The 17630-nt window shown below is 46.7% G+C and overlaps 1 protein-coding gene across 5 annotated transcripts; it reads left to right on the top strand.

The window, feature by feature from the left end:
- The first annotated feature begins 381 nt into the window (after positions 1-381).
- Dpf2 (double PHD fingers 2) lies at positions 382-15686 on the top strand. 5 transcript variants are annotated; one of them, XM_087574393.1, is made up of 12 exons: positions 391-464; positions 5636-5796; positions 6179-6286; positions 7094-7257; positions 8200-8292; positions 8425-8503; positions 8980-9021; positions 9984-10121; positions 10251-10379; positions 10525-10637; positions 11415-11496; positions 14433-15681. In XM_087574393.1, the coding sequence occupies exons 1-12, from the start codon at positions 433-435 to the stop codon at positions 14507-14509; spliced, it is 1218 nt and encodes a 405-aa protein (XP_087430519.1). In that variant the 5' UTR covers positions 391-432; the 3' UTR covers positions 14510-15681. The 5 variants fall into 5 exon arrangements, 4 of the variants coding, with proteins under 4 accessions (NP_001101986.1, XP_087430519.1, XP_087430530.1 ...); XM_087574398.1 differs by lacking the exon at positions 391-464 and adding an exon at positions 781-924; NM_001108516.1 differs by lacking the exon at positions 8980-9021 and having other exon boundaries at positions 382-464; positions 14433-15686.
- Positions 15687-17630: the final 1944 nt, after the last annotated feature.

The following is a 17630-nucleotide window of genomic DNA, read 5'->3' as shown; positions in this document are numbered from 1 at the left end:
AGGTACCTAAAGGACTGGGTACCTCCCTGACCTTTCCAATCCTTCCCTGTGAGTCAATCATGTGTCTAACGGTCAGCTAGGCAGGACACTGTTGCTCCTTCTAGCTCATCTGCCTGGCCTATTCACTTACCTTTCTCACTTTCCAACCAAGCCTTCCTGAGGCTCTACTAAATGGAGGGGAGACAGATCTCCAGAATGAGCTGCAGAGGGCGCATAGTTTTCCAATCGCGCCTGCGCATCGGGATCCCCTAGGCTCCAGGTCGGGTCGTTTTTTTTTTTTTTTTTTAGCGCTCGCCCTCGTGAGCCTGTGCGTGCGCGCACCCTCGGGCTGCGCCTGCGCAGAGGATCGAGGACCGTGTGTCCTGAGAAGGCTTAGCGCCTGCGCGTTGCGGGCTTCGGGGCCTCCCGGCCTGAGGGAGAGGAACTGGGAAGATGGCGGCTGTGGTGGAGAATGTAGTGAAGCTGTGAGTGGTCTTCTTTTTTCTTTTTCTTTTTAAAAATCTCTCCTGTACAGGAAATCTTGTAATGGGGCCTGGGAGTAGAGAGGGAAGTGCGGGAAGAGAAAAGACAGAGAGAAGGACATGCCCGGGAAGTCCTTGCTGTGCGACTGCTGGTAGGGAGGGCAACAGGAGACTCTGGAGAAGGCGCTGGGCTTCTTTTGGAAACTTGTGGAGACCGGGAGGGGGGCACACTAGAGTCCCCGACGAGCGTCCTTCTCGCGGGCCGAGCCCCGAGCGGAGCTGCGGACTGCGAACGAGAGGCTCACGGTCCCTGGCCCCTCAGTCCCGTCGCGCTGAGGCCGGCGGCCCTGGGAGATCGGGGTCCCCTCTCCGCCCACCGCCCTCCCTGGGACTACAGGCTCCGCCGTACCTGCTGGGATCCTAAGATTTAAGCAGCCCGGTGACATTAACCGGGAAATCCGGGGTACACGAAACTAAAACTGTTCTTGGGAAGAATTGTTCCAAGAGCAGATACAGAAGGGAAAGAACTTCTGGGAGTGGGCAACTAGACCGGAACCAGACGGCCTTCTGGTCCGCAGGAGCCCCGAAGTGGGCGTTCTCTGTACCCTAGATGCCATTGTGCGGGTCAGATTTCGAGCAGAGCTGAAGTTAACGGTTGTTGGGAAACACTGGGAACGGGGACTGGCCTGTTAGCCGCTTCCCCCGAGTTAGAGGTGTTTGGGGTTTTGATGAGTCTCCTCCTTCCTTCTTGAAGAAGAATCGAGAGTTTTGGAACGGGGTTAAAAATGCCCGTTGGGCTTAAGAATGGCCTTTTCTTCCTTTAATGGCCATGTTGGGCGTGATGTAAGAATAGAAAAATGGAAGTGTTCAGGTGTCCAGTCAAAGCTTTTGGATTCTGGATGGCAAAGTAATGGTTTAGGAACTATTCTGGAGGACTTTTCGCAGCTTCATCTGTCTTTGTCGTGGGCTGAGCCCCCATAGTCCCAAGAGGCTTTTTTTTTTAAGGTTAAGTTGCTTCTCCCCCGCTGCTTGGAGCCCTTTTCTTCGAGAATGCTTTCCCACCTCCATTAAGCTAAGTGCCTTCTCTTGTGGCTTTTTTTTTTTTTTTTTTTTTTTTTTTACTTGCTTTTGGCTTCATCCTGCTGCCTCTTTCAACCACCCCTCCTCCCAACACTATTATCCTTATGATCTGCCCCCTCCGGCTTCCCCAGCCCTCTTTAGGCTGACATTTCCCTTAATTTAGAAATGAAGCTGTTAATTTAACATTTTTATGGTTCTCCTTCTAGACTCAGCTGTTAGGTCTTTGTTACTCTGCCTTTCTTTGTTGACCTCCCCTATTCCTGGTGGAAGGGGAGTTGTCCTGTGCCCCCACTCCTACCCCACAGGTTTCCTGTGAAAAGAGGAGCCACAGCTTTTACCCTGGAAATCTTACTTTCTAGAAGAACGTGTTGCCTAGGTTTTCAGAATTACATGTTAATGGAGCTCTTCATATTGAAAGATGGTCTTGCGGAGAATGGAGTTGCCAACCCATTGGTGTAGTATTTTAAGTGTTGGTTCCCATTTAAATAGAGCAGTGCTGTTCCTGCCTCTTTAACCAGTCAATGGTTCCTAGTGTCAGCGAGGTACTGAGTTGATTCTTCCCATTTCTAGGTGCAGAAGACTAGACATCACTAACACGTACCTCACAGAACTTTCCCTTTATAGAGAAGACTTTGATTCTCACACCATTCTCACTTTGGAAAGATGCCTTTCTGATACTTTCTTTTTTATTATAGTGTGCTTAAGTCTTCTGGCAGCTGACATCACTCATTGAGGGAAAGACCACTAGTTCATCTTTTTCTTTGATTTTTGCCTTGTGAGAAGACTTTGTCTTAATTTTCTGCTTTTCTCAAATACATTATCATGGTTGACATAGTCTTTAGAGTATAGAGTAAATACTAGTCTAAAAAATAACCATGACTACCAACTAGTTTTTAAAACTTTATATGAGTTATATAAGGCTATCTGTAGAATAACAGAAGCTTGAAATTTTTTGCTACAGAGTCTTGAATTCATGTATTCTCCCCTTTGCTGCTCTCTTCACACACACACGCACACGCACATGGGCACACATACATGTACATAATTTCTTCTGGCCATTTCTCCTACTAGAGCACTTGCTTCACCTTCTAGAATCTTACCTGACCTGCAGGAGCCGATTGGACATTCCAGTCATTCCTCCAGGCCTTCTTCAGCCTCTGTGCTTTGACTTTGCAGTCTTCAGCCCCACTGGGCTGGTCCTTCCTTCCGTTTGACTTCCAGTGTCAGCATCAATTCCATCAGCAGAAACAAAGGAGCTGCTGCAGTCAGCCTTGTTTATCGGTTTTTCCTGTGTGGTAAGGACAAGGCTGCCTCCTAAAGGCGAGCAAATGTGAGCCTGCTCTCTTCTGTGCTGTGCGCTCCAACACATTCATACCTTAATTATAGTTATTACTGCTCACTGAATCAACTCAGGCTGTACTTGTAGTGTTGCTGTGTGTGTGTTTTTATTAAGCTATGCAGTGGTCTCCTGTGACTGCTCAGTGAAAGTCCCTATCAGATCCTACGTTAGTGCTTGTCCATACAGCTTTAGTTGTAGGTATTGGCCACTGAGACTGAGACCTTCTCCCTCTTGCTTTTCATGCCTCCTTATCCCTACTATCTCCATCAGAATCCTGGCAGGCCAGAGATCATCTAATCTAACTGCCCCAATCTATAGGAGAGGAATGGAGGTTCATACAGATTAACCACATGACTGTGTCCATGTGGTGCCTGTACCAAAATCAGTCTTTTTACTCCCAAATCCATCCTGATGTGATCTAGATGACACCTTCATGGGTCCTGGGGATACTATGGGAAAGAAGTCTCTTCTGCCCTCAATGTTTTTTTTTTTTTTTTTTTTTTTTTTTTGTGGGGTGGGGGTTGGAATGTGGCTCAGTTGGTGGAATACTTGCTTAGCATGCAAGAGATCCTGGTTTGATTAGCGAGCACCACATAAAACTGGATGTGGTAGTGCATGCCTTTTGGGGAGGTAGAGGCAGGAAGATCAGAAATTCAAGGTCACTATTGACTGCATATGGGGTTGGAGGTGAGAATGAGCTACACGAACCACTATTTTTAAAAAAAAAAGATTGAGGGCTGGAGAGATGTCTCAGTGGTTAAGAGCATTGACTGCTCTTCCAGAGGTCCTGAGTTCAAATCCCAGCAATCACATGTGGTTCACAACCATCTGTAAAGCTCTCTTCTGGTGTGTCTGAAGATAGCTACAGTGTACTTATATATAATAAATAAATAAATCGTTTTAAAAAAAAGATTGAATATGTGACTGGGATATAGCTCAGTGGTAGAATACATATAGCACTTTGGAGGTTCTGCATATGAGCCCCAGAACAACAAAAAGATTGATTGACTGATTGATTGATTAAAAATATGAGTCCTTGGGGTTGGGGATTTAGCTCAGTGGTAGAGCACTTGCCTAGCAAGCGCAAGGCCCTGGGTTCGGTCCCCAGCTCCAAAAAAAAAAAAAAAAAAAAAAAAATGAGTCCTTACAAACTTACTGAACCAAAACAAGGTGGGGTCGTTGAACATGCTTAGAACCACAAAACCCCTCGCTCTCCAGTTTGCTGTCTTGTTATAAAGTACTTAGAGAGCCCCTCAGATTTCAGATCGCCTCCTCCAACACCAGACAATTCTTGGTGTCGGTTGGGAAGAGCCTGAGGTGGGCTTTGGTGTAACAGATTTTCTATTACTAGTTGTAGTGCTTAGTAAAAGTGGTCCTACCCCATGGCACTTCTCAGCACTGTGCCTGCCTTCTTTCCCCTAATTACCTTTGGATTGTTTGTACATGAAGAGCTTTTAAATTTTATCTTATTTGTATGAGCGTTTTGCCTGTATGTATGTGTGCCACATGTGTGACTGGTCCCCACAGACACCAGAAGAGGGAATTAGATCCTTCTAACTGTGAACCACTATATATATGGATTCTGGGAACCAGACCTGGACAGGTCCTCCTCGAGAACAGGTGTTTTGGGTTTGTTGGTTTGTTTTTTTGTTTTTTTTTTTTTTTTTTTTGTTGTTGTTTTGTTTTGTTTTTTGTTTTTTTTTTTTTTTTTGTTTGGTTTTTGTTTGGTTTTTGAGACAGGGTCTCTCTGTAGTGTTTGGTTGACCTGGAACTCTATCCAGATGAGACAGGCCTCGAACCCAGAATTCCACCTGCCTCTGCTTCTTGAGGCATTTCTGTTGTGTTTTATTGGTTTTTTGTTGTTGTTTTGGTTGGTTGGTTTTTTAGTCTTGTGTAGTTGAGGCTGTCCTTGAACTACATATCTAGCTGAGGATCACTTAACACCTATACCTCCCGTCCCGTGTGCTAGGATCACAGGTGTGTGCCACCATACAGCCTAGTTTGAATTTTGAGGCAGAGTTTTGCTGTCTGATTCAACTGGCTTTGAAGTTAGGGTAATATACCTACCTTAGTCTTACTATTAGACATATGTACCATTTTCTAGAACTGAATAGCGTTTTGACGGGTGAATCTGCTAATAGTGCACTAAAAATCTTGTGACGAGTCCTAGATCTTGTTGTTTTCCCCATTTGTCAGGAAGTTAATATCTACAGTAATGTCTGCAGCTCAGATGCTTAGGCTAAGACAGGTAGCATTAACCAGCTTGAGCTGGACATATGGGAACCACAGAATGAGCCATTCATTTCTTTCTTGTCTCTTCCTCCCCCAGTAGTGACAGATTGAATCCAGAGCCCTGTGCGGGCTGAGCAAGCTTTCTACCACATCTGTTTCCTTGACCATTCTTCACTCTATGTGGATTAAGATTTAAGTTTGACTTGGCAGGAGGATTTTCATGAGTTTAGCACTTGGGCTGAAGAATGAAAGAGACCTTGTCTCAGAACAAACAAATATTTAAAAAGTTTATGTCTGACTATACACATGATAAATTTGTGTGTCCCATGATTATTATTCAGGGGCTCTGTAACTTATCTTTCCTCATGTGATAGCTTAGTGAAGGTTCTTCTTGTCCCTTGAGGCAGAATAGGAGGCAAATGACAGAAAGAGAGTCTCTTAGATCCCTGAGCCTTTGAGAGAAGCAGTTGACAGGGAAGAAGGATGATTTGACCCCATCCCTCTATGTTTTACCGTCCTGCAGCCTTGGGGAGCAGTACTACAAAGATGCCATGGAACAGTGCCACAATTATAATGCCCGCCTGTGTGCCGAGCGTAGCGTGCGTCTGCCTTTCTTGGACTCTCAGACTGGAGTAGCCCAGAGCAATTGTTACATCTGGATGGAAAAGCGGCACCGGGGCCCAGGTAAGGTCGCAGACTTCAGGAACGGTGGCACAGGAGCACGAGGAAGCATCTGCTATCCCCTAGGAGATGCTCCTTAGGCTCCTTAGGTAGTAGAAGGCTCCACCACTGTCACACTGGTAGATGAGAACCAGGGGGGATGTAGCAGCCGGCCTTTGTTTTCAGCCTCTGAGGCAGCTATGATCTTCCGAGGACTAAGAACAGCTGTGTACTTCAACTGACATCTGTTTTTCTTTACCATGAAGTATCCCCACCCGGCCCAGGCTCACATGTTCTGTACCCTTGCTCTAGAACTCAATAAAGTTCTCATCTACAAGATGTTTGCCGTTGTTTTTAGGCTGGATTAGGGCTTAATAGTTCTTCCTTCCCTTCCTTCCTTCCACAGGATTGGCCTCTGGACAGTTGTACTCCTACCCTGCCCGACGCTGGCGAAAAAAGCGTCGAGCCCACCCACCTGAGGATCCCAGGCTTTCTTTCCCGTCTATTAAGCCAGGTAGAGGCTGGGGTAGCTCAGTTGCTAGAGTGTCACCCAGCATACACTGGGCCCTGGGTTTAATATCCTGCTTTGCATAAACTGAACATGGTTGTATATTCCTATATAACAATACCATTGAGGAGGTTGGGGCAGGAGGATTAGAAATTCAGGGTCATTCTCTACTAATAGAGAGTCTGAGACCAGCCTGGACTACATGAGAGCCTCAAAAACCATGAAATTCCCTCAAAATGATATGGGTTGGAGAGAAGTCCCAGTGCTTGTGTGAACACAAGGACCTAAATTCTAGTCTAGCATTTATACAAAGCTCAGTGTGGCCAAGGCCAACATGTTCCTGTAATCCCAAAACTCTGAGTACAGAGCTGGCGCTTCTAGCTACCAATCTAATTCAGTGAGAGACTCCAAGGCAATAAGGCAGAGCCCCCAGTGTCCTCCCAACATGTGTAGCCACATGTGTTCATGCGCCATATAGACATATATGATTATGTCTTATATGTCATGACTAAAATAATCCAGAGTAAATAAACCAAGTAAGGGGCTCCCTTCTCAGGAAGGCCATGGTCTGTATGAGGGGAGGCTTGCTGATTGCCGGCTCTCCCCAGGCTCTGTTGAGCTTGCACATACTTTGCTTCTGTCCTTCAGGGAGCCCACTGTTAGTGAAAACAGGTAATGCAGCTTATTCCAGTGCCGGCTGAACAGATACATCTCGGTTCCTGGAGAACAGAAGTGGCTGGGTTTGACTTGGCCCCTCGTGGTGTAGATTCAGCTTCAGCCCTTCTGAGTTAGCTTCATCTTGACTTGTTGCAGACACGGACCAGACTCTGAAGAAAGAGGGCCTTATCTCCCAGGATGGCAGCAGTTTAGAGGCTCTGCTGCGTACTGATCCCCTGGAGAAACGGGGTGCCCCAGATCCCCGAGTTGATGATGACAGCCTGGGCGAGTTTCCTGTTACCAACAGTCGAGCACGGAAGGTATGTCGTTCCTATCTATGGCTAAAGGACTTTAATAAGGATCAGCCTCTTTTGGGTCTACTAATTGGACCACTAATCGTGTGCCACCAAGTGCTGCTGGGAATTGAACTCAGGACCTCTGGAAGAGCAATCCGTGCTCTTAACCTCTGAGCCAATTTTTGGTCCAATTAGTAGAACTGAAGCAGATCATGGTAGAATACATGCCTGTTGATGTGTAAGCCCTAACACAAAAAACAAAAATAGCCGAAATGGAGGCGGAGGCTGCCCTGCAGTCCTGGGCTCTGCCAGCCCCAGCCTGGCTCCATCTAGCCTTCCACACTCCTTCCCAGCACAGGCTCACACACTCATTCTCTCTCACACAAGGCAAGACTGACTATTAGAGACTTAGATACCTGCTGTGACATAGGTGAAGCACACTTGGTTCCCACCTGTCAACTGGGAAGTTAATGCTAAGCTTAAAGATGAGAAGAGCTACAGATGAGCCAGGTACGCTGCTAAGTATTCCCCATATGCTTCCTCTTGTGCAGCCTCATGAGGTAGGTCCTGTGGTTCCCATTTCATTGACAGGGAGGCAGAATCAAAGCGGTTAAAACTTCCCAAGGTCAAGTAAGCAGAAAACCTTATTTAAAGTAGGACATGCATTTTGGAAGCAGAGCAGGCAGAACAGGACGAGGCTGCCTGGGGTGCCAGGAGAGCTTTATGGAAACAGTGTTTGGCTCCTGAGAGATGGAGGACAGACATTCTAGGCTAGGGGAGCAACTTGAAGAGGCACAGGGAAAAGAAAGCATTTGGGGAAGCAGTGATGGGATTGCAGGGTGAAGAATGATTGTGGATTAAGCCTCAGAGAGGCTTCTGGGTAGTTCCAGGGGGCTAATTCTATCTTGTGAGGGTGCTTTGGGATGTGCTTGACTTCTGCTCATTCCAATCTCCTGCTCCACTCAGCGGATCCTTGAACCCGATGACTTCCTAGACGACCTTGATGACGAGGACTATGAAGAAGATACTCCAAAGCGTCGGGGAAAGGGGAAATCCAAGGTGAGGAGGGAATAATGAAGTAGGCTGGTCTGTGGAGGCCAATCTTATGACATTTCTTGCTTTCTGCCTTGCTCTTCTGGCCAAGACCGCTTAGTGTTAGTGAGGGCATCATCTTTTTGGTTTTCTTGGCAGAGTAAGGGTGTGAGCAGTGCCCGGAAGAAGCTGGACGCTTCCATCCTGGAGGACCGGGATAAGCCCTATGCCTGTGACAGTGAGTGCCACCTTAGGGGTGGGTAGTTCTTGCCTCAGACCCAGCTCCTGCTCTGGATATGGGGGGGGGGGGGGGGAGGTCATGTTCTTGCACTGAGTGGTAAAACAAGCCTGGGTTCTTGTCCTGCCTGCCAACCTGGCCTTCGCTTCATAGTGGGTGGGACCTGCATGCTCTGGGGAGAGATTTCTGTGGGTCCTGGGGTGGGAGAATGAGGGAACTCAAAGCAGGCAGTGTTGGCCTCATAGTGGGCAGCATCTAGATCTGCTGACCCATCAGGGCAGGGCTCAGGGGCCGGCCAGCCCTGAGGGTTAGTGTCTGTCCTCTCTCCCTTTGCTTTGGCTTACCCTACTTCCGTGCCTCCAGCCTGAAGTGCCACTGCTGGGGTTCTCTCTCACTTGCTCTGTTTTCCTGCTGCTGCTGCCCTGTCTCAAATGTATCAAGGCCTTCTTCTCACGACTTTTCTTTCTGTCTTTCAGATAGTTTCAAACAAAAGCATACCTCGAAAGCGCCCCAGAGAGGTAGCTCTCTCAACTTTTCAGACTTGTGGTTTTCCTATCCCTTTCCCCTCTTCCCTTGTTCCTCCTACCTTTCTCATTTCCTGTGATACTAGCTTTGGAATCTGCAACGGTATGAGGGTAGTGCTGTGGTACCCGGGTTGTGCTCCATTCTCAGTCCTAGCAGCTGTCTTTACCATTGCATCACAGACTGCCTCCTATGGCCACTTGGCCTAGTGTTAACAGAAACCCATTATGGATAGATTCATCCGATGTTCCCCAAACCAGACAACAGGCAGTCAGCTCACATTTCCACCATCAACACCACCACCTCCTCCCATCCTCCCATTCCTTCCTGCTGGCCTCCTTGCTCCTCTTGGTGTCATTGCTCAAGATAAAATGCCATGTAATCTTTCCTTGTTGGTTGGCAGGGGCTGGGCAGGGCACTAGTGTGGGAATATATTTCAGTTTCTTTGCGGGAAATTATCCTGGCTGGCAGTTAGTAGGTGCTCACCAGGAGACCCACCCTCAGCCCTTTGTCTGTTCAGCTGAGATTGGCATGCACAGGGTGGCATGAGCCTGACACATCTACATAGCAGAAAAAGAGCCTGGTCTCTCCTCATCACATCCCCCTTTTTGCCATAAGGCTACACTGTAGAACATTCCCGACCTGGAGCTCCCAGACGTTACTATTTCTTGGGCAAGTTGATGCAGCAGAGGCTAAGTCCTTCTAGAAGCCAGCATGGAAAAATGTTGGTAGCTATGGGTCTGTGTTTTAGAGAGGGAAGAGAGTCCCAGAAATTAAAGAGGCCCAGGGCTTGATGCTCTTGGCTAAAGGGAAGGGACTGTCACTAAAGCTTGTGCCAGAGTAGGGACACTGGGGCAGAGGTTTCCCTTGGGCCTCATTTGGAGCTTCATAACTTGTCACAGTGGGAAAGTAGCACCTTTGTGTCCTAATATTTCTCTGCAATCTTTTTCCCACCCAGTTTGTGGAAAACGTTACAAGAACCGACCTGGCCTCAGTTACCACTATGCCCATTCCCACCTGGCTGAAGAGGAAGGAGAGGACAAAGAAGACTCCCAACCACCCACTCCTGTGTCCCAGAGGTCTGAGGAGCAGAAATGTAAGCTGAGCTGTCGGGGCAGGCAATCAGGAGAGGAACCAGCTTGTTTATAAAAATCCTCCGTCTAGAGAATGTAGGGTAACCCAGAGCTCCCTTGACCATCATCAGAGTCTTTTTCTTTTTCTGTAGCCAAGAAAGGACCTGATGGGTTGGCCCTGCCTAACAACTACTGTGACTTCTGCCTGGGAGACTCAAAAATCAACAAGAAGACAGGGCAGCCTGAGGAGCTGGTGTCCTGTTCTGACTGTGGCCGCTCAGGTACCTCCATCCTCAAAAAGCAGGGTGTACTCGGTACCCACAACCCTCCTGGCCTGCTTCCTTGAGTGCTTTTATAGTCAGGCAGCCTCCCTTACCCACTCACGCTCTGGTCTCCAGCCCACTGTCTGACTCCCTTCCTCCACAGGGCATCCGTCCTGCCTGCAGTTCACCCCTGTGATGATGGCAGCCGTGAAGACCTACCGCTGGCAGTGCATCGAGTGCAAGTGCTGCAACCTCTGCGGCACTTCAGAGAACGACGTGCGTGCCCGCTTTCTGTCAGAGCGCACCCGTTCCTCCCTAACTCTCCCCAGGGAACTTTATACTTGTTTAAAAAAAAAAATCTTGTTTCTTGGGCGAGACAGTGTTCTTAGCTCTTGGGTCGGTAAACAAAGAACAGAGAAGTTTATACTTTGATAGAATTTCGATACTTGGGGGAACAGAGTTTTGTATGATACACCTTGAGGAAAATTAAACTAGTGATGTGCCAAGAGGTAACTGGATGCTGAGAGAGGTTTGTAGTTGTGTTTGCTTCTGGAGGAAGTGAGGTTGGTATTGGAGTTTGGACATTACAAGGATCCAGTCCCAGAAAGTATGGCTAGTGCAGAGGCCTTATGGTGGGCAAGCTGGCTGTAGTGAGGCCATTGTTACCCACTAGACCCTTCCTGTGACGGGGAGGCAGATCCTAGTTTGTAGGATCTTGGGCCGACCTTTGAGCTCAGTGAGGAGTCCTGGATCTGCTGCACATTAAGGACCTACAGATCTGCCCCATGCTTAGACCTTGAGGATGTTGTCTGAGGCTTTTTATTGGGCAGGGGGTAGGTAATACAGTCTTTTCAAAAGGTAACTGGCAGCTTTGTGGAGAAAAGATTATAGGGAAATAGTAGACTTTGTGATCAGTTAGACTCTGAATGGATGCAGATGGACAGACTGACCACTGATCTTAGCTGCTTCTAGTCCCTCTTGGAAGTAGCATCAGTGTCATAACTTAGGTACATAAACCATTGCACCTTTGTTCTTTCTTCTTGCCTTCTGCAGGACCAGCTGCTTTTCTGTGATGACTGTGACCGTGGCTACCACATGTACTGTCTCACCCCTTCCATGTCTGAGCCTCCTGAAGGTAAGTGGCTCAAAATATTTATCCCAGACAGCTCCACACACCCAAGTAAAACATTGACACTGAGATTTGTGACTTGTTATAGATTTGTGTGTAGTTGTGTAGTTTCAGCATTCTTATGTCTAGCAGCATAGATTTCATAACAAAATGTTGCGAATTAAAACAAAAACTTAGGTACTGGAGAGATGGCTCAGTGGTTAAGAGCACCAGTTGCTCTTCCAGAGGTCCTGAGTTCAATTCTCAGCAACACTTGGTGGCTCACAACCATCTGTAATGGGATCTGATGTCCCCTTCTGGTGTGTCTGAAGATAGCTACAGTGGGGGTTGGGAATTTAGCTCAGTGGTAGAGCGCTTGCCTAGGAAGCGCAAGGCCCTGGGTTCGGTCCCCAGCTCCGCGGGGGGGGGGGGGGGGGGGAGCTATAGTGTACTCATATAAATAAAAATTAATAAATCTTTTTTTTTTTTCTTTTCTGGAGCTGGGGACCGAACCCAGGGCCTTGCGCTTCCTAGGCAAGCGCTCTATCACTGAGCTAAATCCCCAACCCCAAAATTAATAAATCTTAAAAAAAAATTTAATGGGCTCGGCAGTTAAGAGCACTGAGTGGGGGGCTGGAGAGGTGGCTCCATGGTTAAGAGCACTGACTGCTCTTCCAGAGGTTCTGAGTTCAAATCCCAGCAACCACTTGGTGGCTCACAACCATCTGTAATGGGATCTGATGCCCTCTTCTGGTGTGTCTGAGGATAGCTACAGTGTATATAATAAATAAATAAATAAACAAATCTTTAAAAGAGAGGGAGGGAGGGAGGGAGGGAGGGAGAGAGAGAGAGAGAGAGAGAGAGAGAGAGAGAGAGAGAGAGAGAAACAAACGGAGTGGCCCTCCAGAGGCCTTGGGTCAGTTTCTAGCACCCATTGGCCATTCACCATGGTCTATAATTCCAGTGCCAGAGAATCTCCTCTGGCCTCTGCAGACACCAGACGTGCACATGTGCACAGATATTTTTTATCTCTAGTGCTACAAAAAGCTTTACATTTTTTTCTTTTGCTTTTTGTAGTACTAGAGGTAGAATCCAGAACCCTATACATGCTGGCCAAATGCCCCACCCCTGAGCTATATCTCTGTTGTCCCTAACTCTTCAATTTTTTGTTACCAGGAGTGTTGTGCAGTTGATCCATAGCACTTGTGTAGAGGTCAGAGGGCAAAGTTGAGAACTAGTCAAGTCCACTTTCACCATGGGTTCTGGAGATTATCGAGTCATCAGGGTTGGAGCCATCTTATGGTCCCACACTTGTTTGTTTGTTTGTTTGTTTGTTTGTTTGTTTGTTTTGAGATAGGGTCTCACTACGTTGCATAAGTAGCCTGAGCTAGCTCGGTAGGCCAGGTAGCCAACCCTTGAACTTGCAGTCCTCCTGTCTCAACCTCTCGAGCAGATGGGTTGGGCTTGATGTAGTCATATTTCTCCCTAAAAATAAGTAGTTTTACTTCTCAAAAAAGTGGGTCAAACTGTAATAAATACCAATAGTGTTTTATCCAGTTATTTTTATTGCACAAAACAATTTTCTGTTTATCAATTTTCTTTTTCTTTTTTTTAATTTTTATTTTTGTTGTTGTTGTTTAGTTTTTTTAGGCAAGGTCTCATTACTTAAAAGAGATTCATCTCTGCTCTCCAAGAACTATAATTGTAGGTGTGCACCACCGTGCCTGGTTATTTCCTGTTTTCTGTGCGATTAGACTTGGGTAATGAGTGGTAGGATACACAAGCTCACTCCTTTCCTCTGACTTCTGCTTAAACACCAGAGATGTTGGGATTTCCGACTTTCTCAAACCAGGCATGGTGGTACATGCCTTTATTCCGAACACTTGAGAGGCAGATGCAGATGAAATCTCTGAGTTCAAGGCCAGCCTGGACTACAGAGTGAGTTTCAGGACAGCCAGGACTAAACAGAGAAACCCTGTCTTGGAGGAAAATGTAGTAGTTTCTCTGGATCCTCTTTTTATGACCTTTTTTCTACCTTTGAAGATTTATTTATTTATTTAATGTATGTGAGTACACTGTAGCTGTCTTCAGACAACGCCAGGAGAGGGCATCAGATCCCATTACAGATGGTTGTGAGCCACCATGTGGTTGCTGGGAATTGAACTCAGGACCTCTGGAAGAGCAGCCAGTGCTCTTACCTGCTGAGTCATCTCTCCAGCCCTTTTCTACTTGAGGCAATGACTCTTTTTTTTTTTTTTTTTTTTTGTCTTAAGTTGGGAGCATTTTAAAAACCTGTGACTGGACTGGCAAGATGGTTCAGTAGGTAAAGTTTACTTGCAACCAAGTCTGGACAACCCGAGTTTTAAGAGTTTAACCCTCAAAACACATGAGGAAAGACAGAAGAGACCCCCACAGCTGCCTTTCACATGCATGCTGTGGCAGTGCCCTCAAATAAATAAATATAATAAATTACAAAAAAAAAAGCAAAACACTTGTGTCTGCCCAGAGTATCCTGTGAGTCCCTGGGCCACTGATTTAACAAGACAGGGTCTGGCATGTTTGGGGTCTGTCCTTACACTCAGTGTATCCATCTCCATGGAGAATGGGTTTTGTGTGTATTTTTAGTATATGTTAAGAGTCTGTTGTCTACATGTATGTTAGAGTATCACATGAGTACCTGGTGCTCTTGGAGGACAGGAGAAGGAGGCATCAGATCCCCTGTAAATGGATTATGGATGGTTGTGAACCACCATGTGGGTGCTGGGAGCTGAACCAGATTCTCTTTACCTGCTGAACCATCTCTCCAGTTCCAGTTTTCATGGTTTGAAGACCAAGCAGTTCCCTCAGCTCAGGATAACCATGAAGTTGCTGCTGCAGAACGTTCCCTGTCCTGCTTGGGGTGAGGTCTGAGGAGTAGAAGACAGTTCTTGCAAGATCCACTCTGACCCTCTACTTCTTTGTAGGAAGTTGGAGTTGCCACCTGTGTTTGGATCTGCTGAAGGAGAAAGCGTCCATCTACCAGAACCAGAACTCCTCCTGATGTGCCACCCAGCTCCCCTGCATCGAAGGCCGTTGCTCTCTCTTTACCTTGGTTTTCATTCCCCCTCTCTCCTCTTTCACCCTGTAGTCCTACCAACCTGCCTTTGGCAACAGCACAGGGAGGTGGCAGCTTTGACTGCCTCTGGCCCCAAGCCCTCAGGGAGTAAGGAGCAGCATGCTGCCCCAGGACTGACCTGTGGGCCCAACTTCTCTCTGTTCTCCAAGAAGTGCATTCACTCTGCTTGCCTTGGGCCCAAGACCCTGGTGATTACAGGGCTCAAATAGGGTCCTCTGAGAAGGAATATGAGAGCAGCTCACTGTCTCAAGCCTTGCCTAGCCTCACCCCCAACCCCCTTTGGTTTCCTGGGTTTTGTCCCAGAGATGAGCCAGGCTGGGCCTTTTCTGAAGCAGCTGGAGTGAGCTGGCTGAAGTGGCACTTGCCAGGACCTTTTCATATCCTAGTCTGCTTCCCTTTGCCTCCTGCCAAAGCAGTCCCCTGTCCTCTGCCATGCTACATGAGGCTCTGTGCTTGAGCTAGAGTGCTCTCAACACCTCCTGGCTCTCCCTGTCCCACAAAGGGACAAGCAGCTTAAACCTGTCCTTCCTGTGCTTGGCTGGCTTGCTCACAGGTGCTCTCTGGCTACCCAAACATTTCCCATCCTCAGAACCTACTGTCTTCTGCCTCCTTCCTTGTTCCCTTTGGTTTTGTAGGGAGAGGGATAGTGTCAAGGGCTGTGCCAGCAGCTTGGGGCCGCAGGGAGAGGTTGGATAATGTGCCTGTTTTTTAACTCGATAAAAAAGCCTACCTCCAAAATCCCCTTTTCGTTCTTCCTGGACCTGGGCATTCAGCCTCCTGCCCTTAACTGAATCAGGAGCCTCTGCCTCCTGCCTGTGCATCCTGGCTCCCAGGTCACAGGTTGGTCCCCTTTCCTTGCACGCTAGCTAGTAGCTGGTAAGGTCTTCACACCCTGATTTTTCTGTTTCCTGCTTAGTGGCACTGACATTAAGTAGGAGGGGACAGTCCATGCCAAGATACTCTGGAGTGGGCTTCCCCCTTGGCTGTGGGCAGGCAGGCCCTAACTGTTGTTTTCTGCAAAGTTGAGGCCCCCTCTTCACATATTTAGTTCCTGTATTCAAAACATTAGTAAAAATAAACATTTTTACAGAGCCCTCTGCTGGACTGTTTGTTCCTGACTCCTTGTTGAAAGGTCATTTCATTTCAGACTTACTTAGTTAGGACAGTGGGTTTTTTTGGGGTGTTTTTTTTTTTGTTGTTGTTGTTTTTATGTTTTTTTGTTTGTTTGTTTTGTTTTGTTTTAAATTGAAACGAATTTTTCTCCCCAAATCAAAGTTTTCGTTAAACTCCATGTAAAACAGATATTAAATTAGTTATTTTGTTAGTTTTGTTATGAAAATTCAAATTTATAGCAGTTGTTATAAAGAATGAAGCTATTTTAATTAATAGAAAAATTGGGTTAAAATCAACTTTAGCACCCTCTCTATATTTGTGACTTTGGCTGGTTGGGAAAACTTTAGTAGATGTGAATATGTAAGTGGAGGTGGAACAAATCTGTGACATTGCAATGTCTCTTGGTTAAAGTGGGCCCAGAAGCTTGTTTGTTTTAGAGCTGGGCCTGGTAGCTCAGCAGGAAGAGGGATTGATGCTCATTATCTTGCTGAGGGCCAAGTTCAATTCCCAGCTCTCAACTCAGGTGGCTCACAGCCACCTGAACTCCAGTTCCAGGGGATCAGAGGGCTCTGTGGTTTGTTTGGTCACCTGTGCTCCTGCAAAATCCCACCTGCCCACTCATCTTCATCCACATACAAGCCTACTAATGCCATCATGGAACTAGAGAAGGTTTTGGAAAAATGATGAGGCTGCTGGAGGAGTAACCTACCTCAAGTTTTGTCATCTGATGTACCTTTTTAAAAAAAAGGATTTATTATATGTGAGTACACTGTAGCTGTCTTCAGACACACCAGAAGCAGCCATTAGATCACATCAGAGATGGATGTGAGCCACTGTGTAGTTACTGGGAATTGAACTCAGGACTTTTGGAAGAGCACCCACTGCTCTTAACCGCTGAGCCATCTCTCCAACCCATATATTATCATTTTAAAAACATGAGCTTGGCCATGGTGACACAGGCCTTTGGTCCCAGCACTCAGAAATCAAGGCGAGGCTGGTGGGCAGGGCAAGTTCCAGGACAGCTATGCTAAATAAGGAGACCCTTTTTTTTTTTTTAATAAGTACACTGTAGCAGTCCTCAGACACACAAGAAGAGGGCATTGGATCATGTGTATACCTACACACATAGTTTTTTTTTAAAGCATACAAACATATTCATGTTCACATATATTTGACACTTTTGTTTTATTTGTTGGCTAGGATGGTCTCAAACTTGTAATCCTCTCTCACCCCAGTGCTGGAATTACAAGCTACCATGCCTGACTTTTTTTTTTTTTTTTTTAAAGATTCAGTTACTTAATGTACCACCCGAAGTACCCTCAAATTTTCTGGAACACCCTGAGGTCATAATTGCCAATAGAAAGCTGAGCCCTGGGGTTGGGGATTTGGCTCAGAGGTAGAGCGCTTGCCTAGCAACCGCAAGGCCCTGGGTTCGGTCCCCAGCTCCGAAAAAGAGAAAAAAAAAAAAAAAAAAGAAAGCTGAGCCCTGGCCTGCTACTGCACAGAGTGGTCTGTACCATGCACTGCCTGTCTGACTGTGTAGGTCAGGAGTACAGGGAGTGATGCAGTTATCCTTGGCAACTGAGCAGTCTTGAGGGCCAAAAAAGAAATGTGCAGGGATTGGGGATTTAGCTCAGTGGTAGAGCACTTGCCTAGCAAACGCAAGGCCCTGGGTTTGGTCCCCAACTCCGAAAAAAAGAAAAAGAAAAAGAAAAAGAAATGTGCAAATGCGACCACTTAAAATAGGTTTAAGAGAAAATTTTAGGTTCGTAGGAGACCACACTTGGAGAGACTGACAGCATCCACTGGTAAATGGATGGGCTCTAAACCTATGGAAAAGACAGAAAAGTGGGGGTCCTGACTGTTTATGGGGCAGGGAGGGCTAAGTTATCTACACATAGATGAAATGTTAAGGAAGGAAATGACTAACCTA

This window comes from Rattus norvegicus, chromosome 1 (assembly GCF_021556685.1).
Source record: "Rattus norvegicus strain SHRSP/BbbUtx chromosome 1, alternate assembly SHRSP_T2T, whole genome shotgun sequence".
In the NCBI taxonomy this organism is placed as follows: Eukaryota; Metazoa; Chordata; class Mammalia; order Rodentia; family Muridae; genus Rattus; species Rattus norvegicus.
The sequence above is the reverse complement of the archived record's forward strand: the minus strand, read 5'-3'. Positions and strand labels throughout refer to the sequence as shown.

What these genes read in the sequence shown, in the direction of transcription:
- Dpf2 (XM_087574393.1), top strand. Translation starts at nt 433, where the DNA reads ATGGCGGCTGTGGTGGAGAATGTAGTGAAGCT. An exon ending in TTTCCCGTCTATTAAGCCAG is followed by an intron (nt 6,287 to 7,093) that starts GTAGAGGCTGGG and finishes GACTTGTTGCAG; the next exon opens with ACACGGACCAGACTCTGAAG. An exon ending in CATGTCTGAGCCTCCTGAAG is followed by an intron (nt 11,497 to 14,432) that starts GTAAGTGGCTCA and finishes ACTTCTTTGTAG; the next exon opens with GAAGTTGGAGTTGCCACCTG.